General features: G+C 45.8%; 2 protein-coding genes across 2 annotated transcripts in view; one reads left to right on the top strand and one right to left on the bottom strand.

Moving 5' to 3' along the window:
• The window catches only part of PRDM11 (PR/SET domain 11), a 405,666-nt gene that overhangs the window by 214,823 nt on the left and 178,803 nt on the right, over nucleotides 1–12,040 (bottom strand). The window lies entirely within an intron of this gene.
• The window catches only part of LOC142015119 (embryonic protein UVS.2-like), a 41,743-nt gene that overhangs the window by 4,132 nt on the left and 25,571 nt on the right, over nucleotides 1–12,040 (top strand). Inside the window, exons 5-12 of the mRNA XM_074998537.1 lie at nucleotides 841–958; nucleotides 1,836–2,014; nucleotides 3,229–3,310; nucleotides 3,919–4,046; nucleotides 5,498–5,613; nucleotides 5,821–6,043; nucleotides 6,400–6,518; nucleotides 8,674–8,925. Coding sequence (XP_074854638.1) covers nucleotides 841–958; nucleotides 1,836–2,014; nucleotides 3,229–3,310; nucleotides 3,919–4,046; nucleotides 5,498–5,613; nucleotides 5,821–6,043; nucleotides 6,400–6,518; nucleotides 8,674–8,925 — 1,217 coding nt within the window. The remainder of the gene's footprint in view (nucleotides 1–840; nucleotides 959–1,835; nucleotides 2,015–3,228; nucleotides 3,311–3,918; nucleotides 4,047–5,497; nucleotides 5,614–5,820; nucleotides 6,044–6,399; nucleotides 6,519–8,673; nucleotides 8,926–12,040) is intronic.

Here is a 12,040-nt window from a genome sequence, read left to right as displayed (position 1 = left end):
ACACAAGCAGTTTTCATCAGCATGTGAGGTGGGAGCTCAGCCCCACCCTGCCTCCCACAGGCATCCAGGAGCTTGCCCAAAGCCATGCCATCTGTGGATGAACAAAAGATCATCAAAAGCTACCAGCCAACACCTAAACAGTAAAGCTCCATCTTAATTTATTTATTAATGAAGGTGTTGTATGTAGAAGTGTTAGCAACTTTAAAAAAGTGTCACTGGCACTCAGACCATACACAGAGGTTAAAAGGTCAAATATTGGTACTCTGCCTCAGGAAGGTCGCTGACCCCTGCCTTAGAGCCTGGTGTTGCCAGTGCTGTGCATAAGGAGTCCCACTGAAGTCAATAGGAGTCTTACCTGCAGAGCGCTTTCAGGATCAGTCCCCTGTTTTACCACTGTGGCTAGAATGTTCTTTCATTTATATAAATATACTTGTTAATTAGGTGCAGTCCTCTGGCTTCTGGCCATTTGTTAGTGTCACAGAACTAGAGCGTCTAAGTCACACATGTGTGCATGCATGTGCGTGCACAGAAACACACACACGCAGCAGGAATAGTCACAGAGAAGGAGCTGTGTGAATCTGTATCTTCACAAAACAAAAATGCAGTCCGATAGCACTTTAAAGATTAACAAAATAATGTATTGGGTGATGAGCTTTCATGGGGCAGAATTTCCCAGATCTGAAGAAGTGGGTCTGTCCCATGAAAGCTCATCACCTAATACATTATTTTGTTAGTATTTAAAGTGCTACAGGACTTATTTTTTATTTTGTGAATACACAGAGAGGTGTACTAATGTCTCCAGTGTGTACTAAATGTTATATTTGTCTGTTCCTCCCCCAGCTCCTGAGGAGAAAGCTCTGATTGTTGGGGCCATCCAAGAGTATGAAATCTTGACGTGTATTCACTTTGTAGCTCGCACAACGGAAACTGACTATATACATATTTCTCCGAAGGATGGGTAGGTTCTGGTGCTCTGAGTCTTGATTTATAAAACTAATTATGAGTAAAATTAGTACCCTTAGACATCAGGCACCACTCACGGGCTTGTTCCAGAGCAGATAAAATAGGCACTAAGCAATCAGACCTCCTTGTCCTTGTTGATGCATCTCAGCCTTGATCTGCAGCACATCTGCAACAATTTTGCCCATAGACCATATATTTCGACGTAATGGTACCTCCTGCTATTCCTTTCATTTTTCCTCCCCAACACAAACAAAGAATTTTTATCAGCAGTGCCCCATGTGTTATAACAGAACCTTTCTCCTACAGACTCCCATTAACTTCAATGGACTTTGGATCAAGTCACTGTTCCTGACTCAATGTAATAGTAGCCCTGGCCCTTCCTGAGTAGAGACAGTTAGTGCAGCTGAATGGTTTAGTGAAGCAGGTAGAAACTTTAACAGACTTGTTTTCACTTGTGATTGAAAGTGGGATTTTTCTTCATCTCTCTGGAGGTGAAATCTTATTATCTCAGCTCATTTTGTCAGCGTTCCAAGTAGCTATGACAGGTATTGCAGTTGCGACGTGCTGTTTAACAGCTCACACATATTGAAAAGCTTTTAACAGTTTCTTTCCTCCATAGATTGTGTTCAAGAGTGAAATTATAGCTAAAATCACAGCTCAAAGGGCACAATAATGTGGACTGAAAAGTCCAGTCACTGGTCAAGAATTTTTTTAGAAAGTGAAACAAACTCCCTCTGCAACAGTAAGATTTTGCTAGTCAACTCCAGTGATCATTTCTCCAGTGGCAGCCCTCGAACTAGTCAGCAATAAGGGTTAGCACCAACCTTTGGGTTTCATTGGTGAATTCTGAATGCTCTTCTCTCATTGTCTAGCTGCTGGTCTTACTTTGGCAAGGTTGGGGGCTCCCAGGCGGTTTCGGTGCATAAAGGGGGTTGCATGAGAAAAGGAATAATCCAGCATGAAATAAACCATGCCCTGGGGATGCTGCATGAACAGAACAGGAGCGACAGGGACAAATATGTAGTGATTGCATGGCAGTACATTAGTCCAGGTATGTACCATGTTATATACTTAAACGCATTTGACCAAGAGAGAGAGAATGGTAGTAATTCAACTATTTAGAGGCTTAAAGGACAGGCTGAATGTCTCTAATCCGTAACTCTCTCACCCAGCAACATCCATAATCCAGAATGATTTTAGTTAGTTGGGTGACCACTTATCATGGGTGTGGCCATGCTTCCCACAATCCCATAAAGTTTGTTTGCAGACTCCAATCCTGGTTCTCTGTGTTCTGTTATTTAGCGGTAATTATCCCATAAATGTCTTCTAAGAGCACAGTAAGCAGTGGAAGTGTCAGTAATCCTGCTGGACAATGTTGACCTCCATAGTCCAGCAAATTCTCTCGTTTGGCACCAGTCATGTCCTGAAAGTGCCAAACTAGAGGGGTTCAACCTGTATTATGTTCTGAACTTGCAACATTTCCTCAGAGTAAATTCCCCTCTCTTAGGGTCTGTCTGTGCAAGAGTGGAAAACTGGCCTCCCTATTAAATACCAGGAAAAGGAAAAAAATCCATCTTGTAACTGTTACATCCCGATGATCATTTGAATATGGATTAAACTACCTCTCCAATGCAGTGCTTTAAACTAGAAGCACTATATTTTCTTGCATTCTTTATTCTATTTATTTATATGACCACCACTGTATCATCCCATCATTAACATCATGAGAGGCAAGGAAATATTATTAGCCTCAGAACATCTCTGTGAGGCAGTGAAGTGCTATTATTCCCATTTTACAGATGAGGAACTGCTGTACGGGGTAGTTAAATGGCATACAGGAATTCTGTGGCAGAACTAGGAATTGCTCCCCTATATTTTGAGCCCAGTCCTGTTCCTTACCCCAAAGGCCATCCTTTCCCATCCAGCACGCACATGCATATGGTTTAGGTAATCCCACACTGGAGTGTTTCACATACCCCATCTGTGCCTAATTCATAGACAATTTGGGCACAGAGGTAGATGCAGAACACACACTGACCATTGTGTTGCACTTACATTGCCAGATACACAAATGTAAATGACAAGAACCATAGATCTTAAGCATATTATCTTCTCACTTTTGTATGTGATTGACATTTACTGCCATACAGCGTGGGAAGGATGCTCTGTTAATTCGATGTAGAAATAGGAATTATTGCTGTGCTTATTTAGTTTGTTACTGGACTGTGATTCACCTTTTAAAACATGATATATTGTAACTGACAGGTGATTTTTCTCACTTTAAGCCAACCGAAGCTAGCACCCTGGGCCTCGAGTATGACTATGCCTCCGTGATGCACTATCACAGGTAAGAGAGTGAGGTTAGTTTGATGTTGCATCATAGGCATTGACTTTTCCTCTAAATAGGGGGCGTTTGATCCCCCTCACTCCTGACCCCAGGCCCTGTCCTAGGCCCCACTCCCGGTCCTGCCCAGTTTCACCCCTTTCTGCAAACCCCACTCCTCCCCCACCCCCATTCTATTCCTTCCACCACGCCCCTGCCCTGTTTCCTCCCCTGAGCATGCCCCATTCCCACTCTGCCCCCTCTTGTAACTTCCTGAATGCTGTGAATCAGCTGTTTGCAGCACTCTGGAAGTGCTGGAGACCAAGGGAGGAGTTGGTCAGAAGGGCCACGGAGGGAAGGGGGACAAAGAAAGGCACTTGGGAGCTAGTGCTGCCAGTTCATTTTTCTCCCTGGGTGCATCAGCCCTGGAGCACCCATGGAGTAAGTGCCTCTGGGGTATGTTCTCAAACACTGATTGGTTGGCAGCTTCTGAACTGTAGCTATAAAAAGCAGTAATTAATTTACTCTCAACAACAGTCCACGTTAAATAACACCGCAGAGTTTTGAAGATAAAACAATGAAGAAGTGGACCAACTCAGTGAGCTCTGGTGTTATTCCTTCTATCACTACAGATATGCTTTTTCCAATACATCTGGAAAGGCAACCATTACACCAGTCCCTGATGGCACAGTGCCAATCGGACAGCGGCATGGACTGAGTAACCTAGATGTGGCCAAAATCAATAAGTTATATGGGTGTGGTAAGTGAGTGCAATGTGATTCCTTATTCATTTTAATCCACTCTTGTGCTACGGTCTCATGCTTTAAAAATAAATACATTTTATACAGCCTCTCAATGGAGTAAAACAATCAATACACAGCAGGTCTGTGGAACAACTGGTAGATGCTCCCTGTAAGAGGCCTACAAGCGTTGATAAAAATGACTGAAATGTGAAACAAAACAGGATTTTACAAAAGCAACTGCTTATCATATTAGTTTTTGAAAACCAGATGGGTAGTTACGAAGATGCTGTGAGGCAATGAGGCATTCACACATATCAGTGCAATAATACACACTATGGCCATGTCTACATGGCCCTGCAGCATAGCGCTGCTGGTGGCAGCGCTATGCTTATGAGGTTTCTAGAAATTGCATATCATTTGCATACTCATGCATCTAATTAGCATAGCTGCATGAGATTTCGCTCTTGGCAGAGGGGGCTGCTGGCAGTAAAGAGGTTGTGCAGACATGCCTCTCTCAGCTAACCTCCCCCCCGCCCCCGTCACCAATCCTTTACCCATGGCTGTGCTCCAGGGCAGTGTACACAAGTTATTTGTGGACATGATTGACATTGCTGGAATGACAAGAATTAGTTCCTCTGGAAAATGTTCCACAGGGAGCAAGAGGGAAAGAAAGATCCTCTGCAATAACCAGACAAAGGAGAAATCAAAGGCCTCTTCTCAATATTGTTTAGTTTAAGCATATCTAGAGGATGACATATAGAGTTGAAATTCACACTGATGTAGGTTCACAAACCTCTGCACGTAGGGCTTAAGAGAGGTTTAGCTGATGCATCTCTGCCCTTGTGCTGGCCCCAGGCACAGTGGTGAATTTCACCCTGGAAAGTACATGTTTAGGGCCAGATCCACCAAAGGGCCCATTACAGCTTGTACAGGTAAAGACCTTGACAACTAAAAGAGAGTTATGAGGAGACTGCAACAGCAGACATCAGCTGGGGATTCTTCCAGGCTGAGAATGTGCAACATCCAGGTTTTGTTTCAGTAGCCTTCATCAATGGAGCTTCTTTGTACCTCAGAATATCCATTAACTGTTGTAGCCTCAGCCATCAACTAAAGCTGTCCTCCTTAAGAGGACAACCCTGAAAAAGTATTGCAGCTTCAGTACTGGCCTCATGGTGAATCCTCACAATGGAACAGGGACCAGGCTATGGAGATATCAGTTCTGCCACCTTGCTGCAAGTTCGGTCAATCTCCCCCTAGTGGTTATTATCAGGACCAGACCTTCCTTTTTTTATCCCAACCCTTTGTAAGAGAAGCGGAACTAAATTGTTTTCCCTTAGGTGTGTTTCACTATCAGACTCAGCACTCTGTCTAGAAATTAAGAGTATGTATATCATAGTGAGCGCTTAATTCTGTTTGTTGTATTTCTGTGCATTCAATATCTTTAAGACCTTTTCATTCTCTTCCCCAGTGGTCCATAGCACTTTGCTCTCTAATTTGACTGGCAGTTTTTCTTCTACCATCTATCAATCATCATCTCCAAATAATGCCAATCCTGTATGGCTGATTCGTATCCCAGCAAATAAGGTAAGAAGTGGTTCTGGAGAGAAATGCTCTTTGTTGACTCTTGAGGGCGCAGTGTGCAATTGATTTCCAGGGGTTCTTGTAAACGACAGCTGAACTTATTAGACTAACATTATAGATTATTTTTTCTTAGAAATGAAAATAATAATAAAGTCAAACCAGCTGCTAAGGGAGTTGTGGTAGTGAATCCTTTCATGATATTTTCTTTAGATTTTCCTGCAGTTCAATTCCTTATACATCCAGCCCTCCTCAGACTGTGCTTCCAATCATGTTCTCGTTTACGATGGAGGCAGCAGGAGTGACATTGTCTTGCTAAACAAACTGTGTCGACCAAAGCAGCTCCCCTCAGTGGTGTCTTCTGGGAACATGATGCTTGTGGAGCTGGTCAGTGATGGCACCACGGTGCCCACGTTTAAGGCTTCTTACAGTTCTGGTAAGTCTCCATTCTCCCCCAGTAAGGCCTGAGGGCCTATCTGACAACTTTCATTGCTGCCTCAAAGCTGTGGATGATTGTGTTAACTCAAATGCAAGACAAATGAAATTTAAAATGTTCAAGCGATAATGGTGCAACGGGAAGCCATTACAGTAGTTGGAATAAAACCTTCAATAGGTGTGTTTTGTACTGATCACTTTTTATGCTGCTAGAATGGCACAAAAGGCTTCTGTGTAAGACAGAATCCATGTCAACGTGTGCACAGGTGTACGTGCTGGGGAGACTCTGTCTGGGAATCTGTGTATGTTGGTGCACAAAGGGGCCTACATGTACAGTTAACCCCTCTCTGTCCCCAGTGCAATGTGGCAACACTTTTACTGCCATGAATGGGAAATTTGAGTCTCCTCTGTATCCTTCTCGCTACCCTCCACTAACAGACTGTGCCTGGATAATGATGGCACCAGAAGGATTCAAGGTGAGCTGAAGTTTTTTCCTGTTGGGTAGCCTGGCGATACAAACAATGACAAATCAAATGGATGACGGTCCCTGTGGAAAATCCAGTACCTGTTTCCAATGTAAAATGATCAAATTGGAAGGGCAGGCTTCTCCACTGGGCCTATGGAGAACCTCAGGGCTGCCCCTGAGCTCTTCTCTGCCCATCCCAGACACAAGGTAAGGCTGTAGAGCAGGTGCCTTTGAGTTATATTGCTCAGAGATTGCCTTCCACCAGTGAAGAATAAAGCGTAGCAGATCCTCCTTTTGTCACACTCTCCCCACTGCTGACTTGCCCTCTCTTTTTCTACCCTATCTTGTACACAGGCGGAATTCTTTAGATCATTTCTCCAGCTCATTTAATTTTTTACACAACATGTCTGGATTTCAAATATCCGTGGAAGAGGGTTGGTTTCAGCGAGCAGAGAACTGAGAATCTTGTCTTTTTCAAAGGAAATGAACGAGGCTGTGGGGAACTGCACCTCCTTTGAGGGTAGGGGATTATGAGTGACTTGAGTTAATAGCAGTTTAATGAAGATATAGTACAACATTTCTGGAATCTTCCAGATAGTGAAACAAACATGGCTCAGTCCACAGGACTGTAACAGGGTTCAAAAAGGAAATTAGGCAAGTTCACGGAGGATAGGTCCATTGATGGCTATGGGTGAGGATCATCAGGGATGGTGTCTCCGGCCTCTGTTTACCACAAGCTGGGAATGTATGACAGGTGATGGGTCACTTGGTAAATTGCCCTGTTCTGTTCATGCCCTCTGAAACATCTGGGACTGGCAACTGTCAGAAGACAGGCTACTGGGCTAGATAGACCTTTGATTGACCTAGCAAGATTGTTCTTATGTTCTCATAAGGGGATACATTAACATCCAGCCTTACCGCTGTTCACTGTGAGCCCATCAAGTGAATGCTGAGCCTCAACAATACTTGAACAGGAAACCTACAAGGAAAACTCAGGAAAATGCAGGAAGTGGTGCTGGTGATTCAATATGGAGCTCTCTCCTCTGAATCAGAGCTGACCCCTTGCCGCAGCATGGTGTTTGCAGTGCTTTGTGGCTGAGGATACCACCTTTCAGAGAGATTTAACATTGAGGCCCAGACCTCCTGTGAGCACTATAGACCCCCATGGCACATTTTATAATATTTGGACTGCTAGGCCTTAGAACCTTGAAAACAAGCATATGCCTCTGGAGAGCTCTAAGCCAAGAAATGGGCTTAAGTGGGCTTAAATCACAGTCCAGGAGGTTTATTTTGGACATTAGAAAACATTTCCTAACTGTCAGGGTGGTTGAGAACTGGAAGACATTGCCTACAGTTGCTGTAGAAGCTACATCATTGGAGATATTTCAGAACAGGTTAGAAACATAACTAACAGGGATGATTTAGATGGTGCTTGGGCCTTCTGTGAGGGCAGGGGACTGGACCTGATGACCTCTTGAGGTCCCTTCCAGTTCTAGTATCCTATGACTCTATGACAACCATGTGAAACTAGCTCCTGGATCTCTTTCACTCGGCTCATTCACCCCCACTGCTGAATGAACCTTCTCATGCTTCTGTGGCACCTCATTCCGCCACACTAACACAGCACCCCCTAGCTGCCACCCAAATTCCTAGAAAGTGGATGGTCCTGTGGAGTTAAAAACCCCACAGGTTTTAGCCAGTGCACATCAGGAGAGTGCTGGTGACCTATCCACATTTCCACCTGAGTAATTACATTTTACTCACCTATCTTCCCCATTGCATAGGGATTTGCCCTCCTTTCCTATTGGCTGCGTAGTGGAAAGCAGTTGCTGTGGTGCACCATTAATGATGAGTGTGAGGGATCCCTTTTGTATAGTTTCAGATGAAAGGGACTATCAAAGCAGTGTTGATGTTATTTCCAATAGTGCCCACATTGTGCCAGGCGCTGTACAAGTGTTAAGGTCCTGCCTAAACAGCATTTTATTGGATAACTCACCACCTGACTCCTGCAGACAGTTTGCCTCATATATTTATTGAATGATTTCTGGCACACTAACCCATCCCATAAAATCCCAACAGCCTGTCATTAATGATGGCATGATTCACAGAAATGATGCACTGACAAAGTAGTGGAGATGTCTGCTTTGCTTGTCTCCCCCTGGCAGATATCACTGAAGATACAGTCCTTCCATCTGGAGGATTCTTTCCAATGCCAACATGACTACCTGGTTATTTATGATGGAGGCACAACCGCAGCCCCTTTGAAGGGTAAATACTGTGCGAATGACCTAGTTCCAGGGTTCATCTCCTCTGGGAACTCACTGCTTGTTGAGTTCCACAGTGACTCCATCCGGCAGTACTCTGGGTTCCAGACTGAATACTCATTCAGTAAGTATGGAGACAGTAAGGAATGTGGCGTAATTTAGTAATCTGAGCCTGAATCCAGGGGCCAGCAGAGTCCCACTCTGCAGCTGACTCACTGTGTTAAATAACACAAAGTTTTCAAAGTCGAGAGCCTAACGTGAGGCTTCCCCTGCTTCAGTGGGAGCAGGAGGTGTTTATAGGATGACCAGATGTCCCATATTTAGGTCTTCCTTTAGGTGTCCCAACTTTTTCCTAAAAAAAGGCAAATTGTCCTGTATTTTCTGTCTCCTCCCCATTGGTACTGATGGTTTCTGCTGCTGGCCAGCTGCCTGCTTGCCAGCTGCCTGCCCACCAGAGGCGAGTGAGGGAATCTAGTCACTGACACTGGGGAGGGTGTGCAAGGCTGGTGACAGGGCAAAGCTGCAATACATGGGTCTGGCTGCTTCTACCGCTGGTCTGTCAGTGCAGCCCCCGCTGTGTGCCAGTTCTCGTCCAGCAGGGCCTTCCCCCTCATCTCATTTCTGGCTGGCACTCACTGCAACCTGTTGTGGCTGGTGAGTGTGGGCGAGCACCACGTGGCATCTGGTTACATATCTCCTCTGCTGCCCCCTTCCCTCCTCTCCCTCCCACTACTTCAACCTATGCCCCCAGCAGGATATGTTCCACTCCCAGTGTTGCGGAGAGCCAGCCCCTGGTTGGAGTGGTCAGCTAACTGACAGCCTAGTCAGCAGGCTCTTTCCTTCCCCCACTGCCTCTGGCTGGGCCGGTGCTTCAGGATAGCCCAAGACCCTCTGGCCTGGGGCACTGGCCAGGAACCAAGCCCTGCATGTGCCAGCCCTGGCATGGGGAAGACTTGCTGCCCCTCAGCTAAGCACTGGAGCCATTTCGAGCCCTGTTCATGCCCTGACTGGGCAGGCTCCACAGCAGCCCTTTCGGCAGGAGCTTAGCATCCTCTTCACCCATCCTTCCCCCAAGCTGCGTCCTGCCCCCAGGGAGCAGAGGATTGCTTCATACCCCAAAGATCCTCCTCTGCTGAGCCACCTCTCCAGCTGGTTTCACACAAGTCCTTGCAGTCCGGTTCCCTGGGCCCTGGTGGACAATGCATCCACATGACTTCACTGCTTTCTGCCCATGCGGAAGCCAATAGCCAGCTGGTATGTCAATGGCCAGCACCAGCCTGAGGGCATAAGCTGCCTTTGGTACTGCGTAGGCAGGAAGGGACAAGCTGCTTCCAACCACAGTGGAGTGGTGTGTGTTGGGATGGGAGATGAGATGAGCTCTGCAAAGACTTGGGCCAACTCTCCCCTTCATCCCAACCCCTCAGGGCTGAAAGCTGCTCTTCTGTCTTCCTGCCCACATAATGCAGAGAAGCTGCTCTGGCCACATTCTGGCCTGAACCCCGGCATAAATCTGGGGAGGAGGACATGTGACCTGCATATCCCCCTAACCTACCCCCACCACACACGTTGTCTCAGGAAGAGGCAGTGCCAGATACTAGGAGAGGTGGCTCCGTCCTGGGGACCCCACCTGGCATGGATGGTGGAAAGCACAGGCAAGGAGGTTCGAGTCTGTTCATCACCACCACCCATGTGAGAAAGGTGTATGGGAGTGTGCACGTCACCTCTCCCTGTGTGAACACTGAAGCCTTAAAGATAAGAAGGTAAATAAAAAAATGCAGTAAAAATACCATGCAGTAATTTTAAGAGGGGCTCCGTCAGCTTGAAGTAAATTTGAACCTTTATTCTGCATAGTTTTGATTGATTATCAGTGAACTTGCTAAAATATGACTATCTCTGCCTGGTGTCCAGTATTTGGCATTAGAAATATGGTCACCTTACATAAGTATATGACATCCCTGCGTACAAATAGAAATGATGCATGTTCCTTTTATTTCTGCAGTTTCATCTTGAGAGATGCCTGCTCCAGCTGTACATTCTGATGACGTAGGCAGATGTCTCGTGTGGCTCCATCTCAAAGTGGAAACTGTCATTTATATATTTGCGGTTTGTAACATTTGTACTTGGAAAAATATGTGCAACACCCATTTCTGGGCCATATAGCAATATGCATTTGTAATAGAGTACTGGGATCTATAGAGTGTCAGGTTTTCTTTCAACTTTTCTTGCTAGCCAGCTTCAGCTAACGCAACGCGCCTAACATCCAGCTAGTGGAAACCAGAGGGGTTCGCTTATTGAGCAGGACACTGCTGCGATCACACGAAAGCAGGACTCTGGATTCTGCACTGATTGCCCATTAGTCTTTGCATAGGGTTCAAGGTGTTGATTACGCCTTGTAAAGCCCTGTATAGTCTGGAAGCAGCTTGCTTAAGGGATCATCTCTTTCCCTGAGCTACCCTGTCACAGCTGGGCTCAGAAGTGGAGCCTGAGCTAGATCTCTCTCCCTCCCTCCTTCTCTGTGAAGGCTCCAAGTCTCTGGAAATTGTTTACTCGCTTGCTCCAAAATAGCCCACACTTGGTGACCTTCAGGGCATGCTACAAAAGCCATCTTTTTGAGCAGGGTTTGAGAGAAGGCTGAAGGCATTCTTTCTACTAGGAAGGCCTGAAAAGGCATTCCCATTGCAAGGACAGCTGAACACTGCTGGGATTTTATTATGCTCTTACTGATGTCAGGACTGCTAGAGCCTGGAATAAGCTTTCTTTTATTAGTAGCTCTATTGTTTTAAATATGAATAAAGAGTGGAACAAAGGTCATGCCACACTGAGCCGAAGCAGTGATCTGTTTAGTCGGGTAGTACGTGCTACTCTAGCGGCCAGGGTTTTGGGTTTCAGAAGACATAAAAGCTCCCTTGTCCATCTAATTGTACAGCTCTGTGTACCAGGGGGAGGCATTCCTTCCTGATCTTAGCTGGTGATCAGCTTGGGTACTGACAGCTTGTGTCACTTCACTAGACTGCAGTTCAGTTCATTTTATGGGTGGATTTAAGAGAGTCCTGGTGTGCGAGTGCCAGAGAGCTCCTCATGCCCCTCAGTTAGAAAACAGAATAACTAAAGAGATTGCAATTTACATGCCAGGACCGAGACTGACTGAGGGTATGTCTACACAGCAGTCAGGAAGTGTGCCTGCAACACAAGTAGACACACCTGAGCTTGCTCCAGGCCTGTTCCTCTTTCCACTGCAGGGGCCTCCCACCCACATCTGTCTCCACCA

Source organism: Carettochelys insculpta, chromosome 6 (assembly GCF_033958435.1).
Source record: "Carettochelys insculpta isolate YL-2023 chromosome 6, ASM3395843v1, whole genome shotgun sequence".
NCBI lineage: Eukaryota > Metazoa > Chordata > Testudines > Carettochelyidae > Carettochelys > Carettochelys insculpta.
This window is presented reverse-complemented; position numbering and strand designations above follow the sequence as displayed.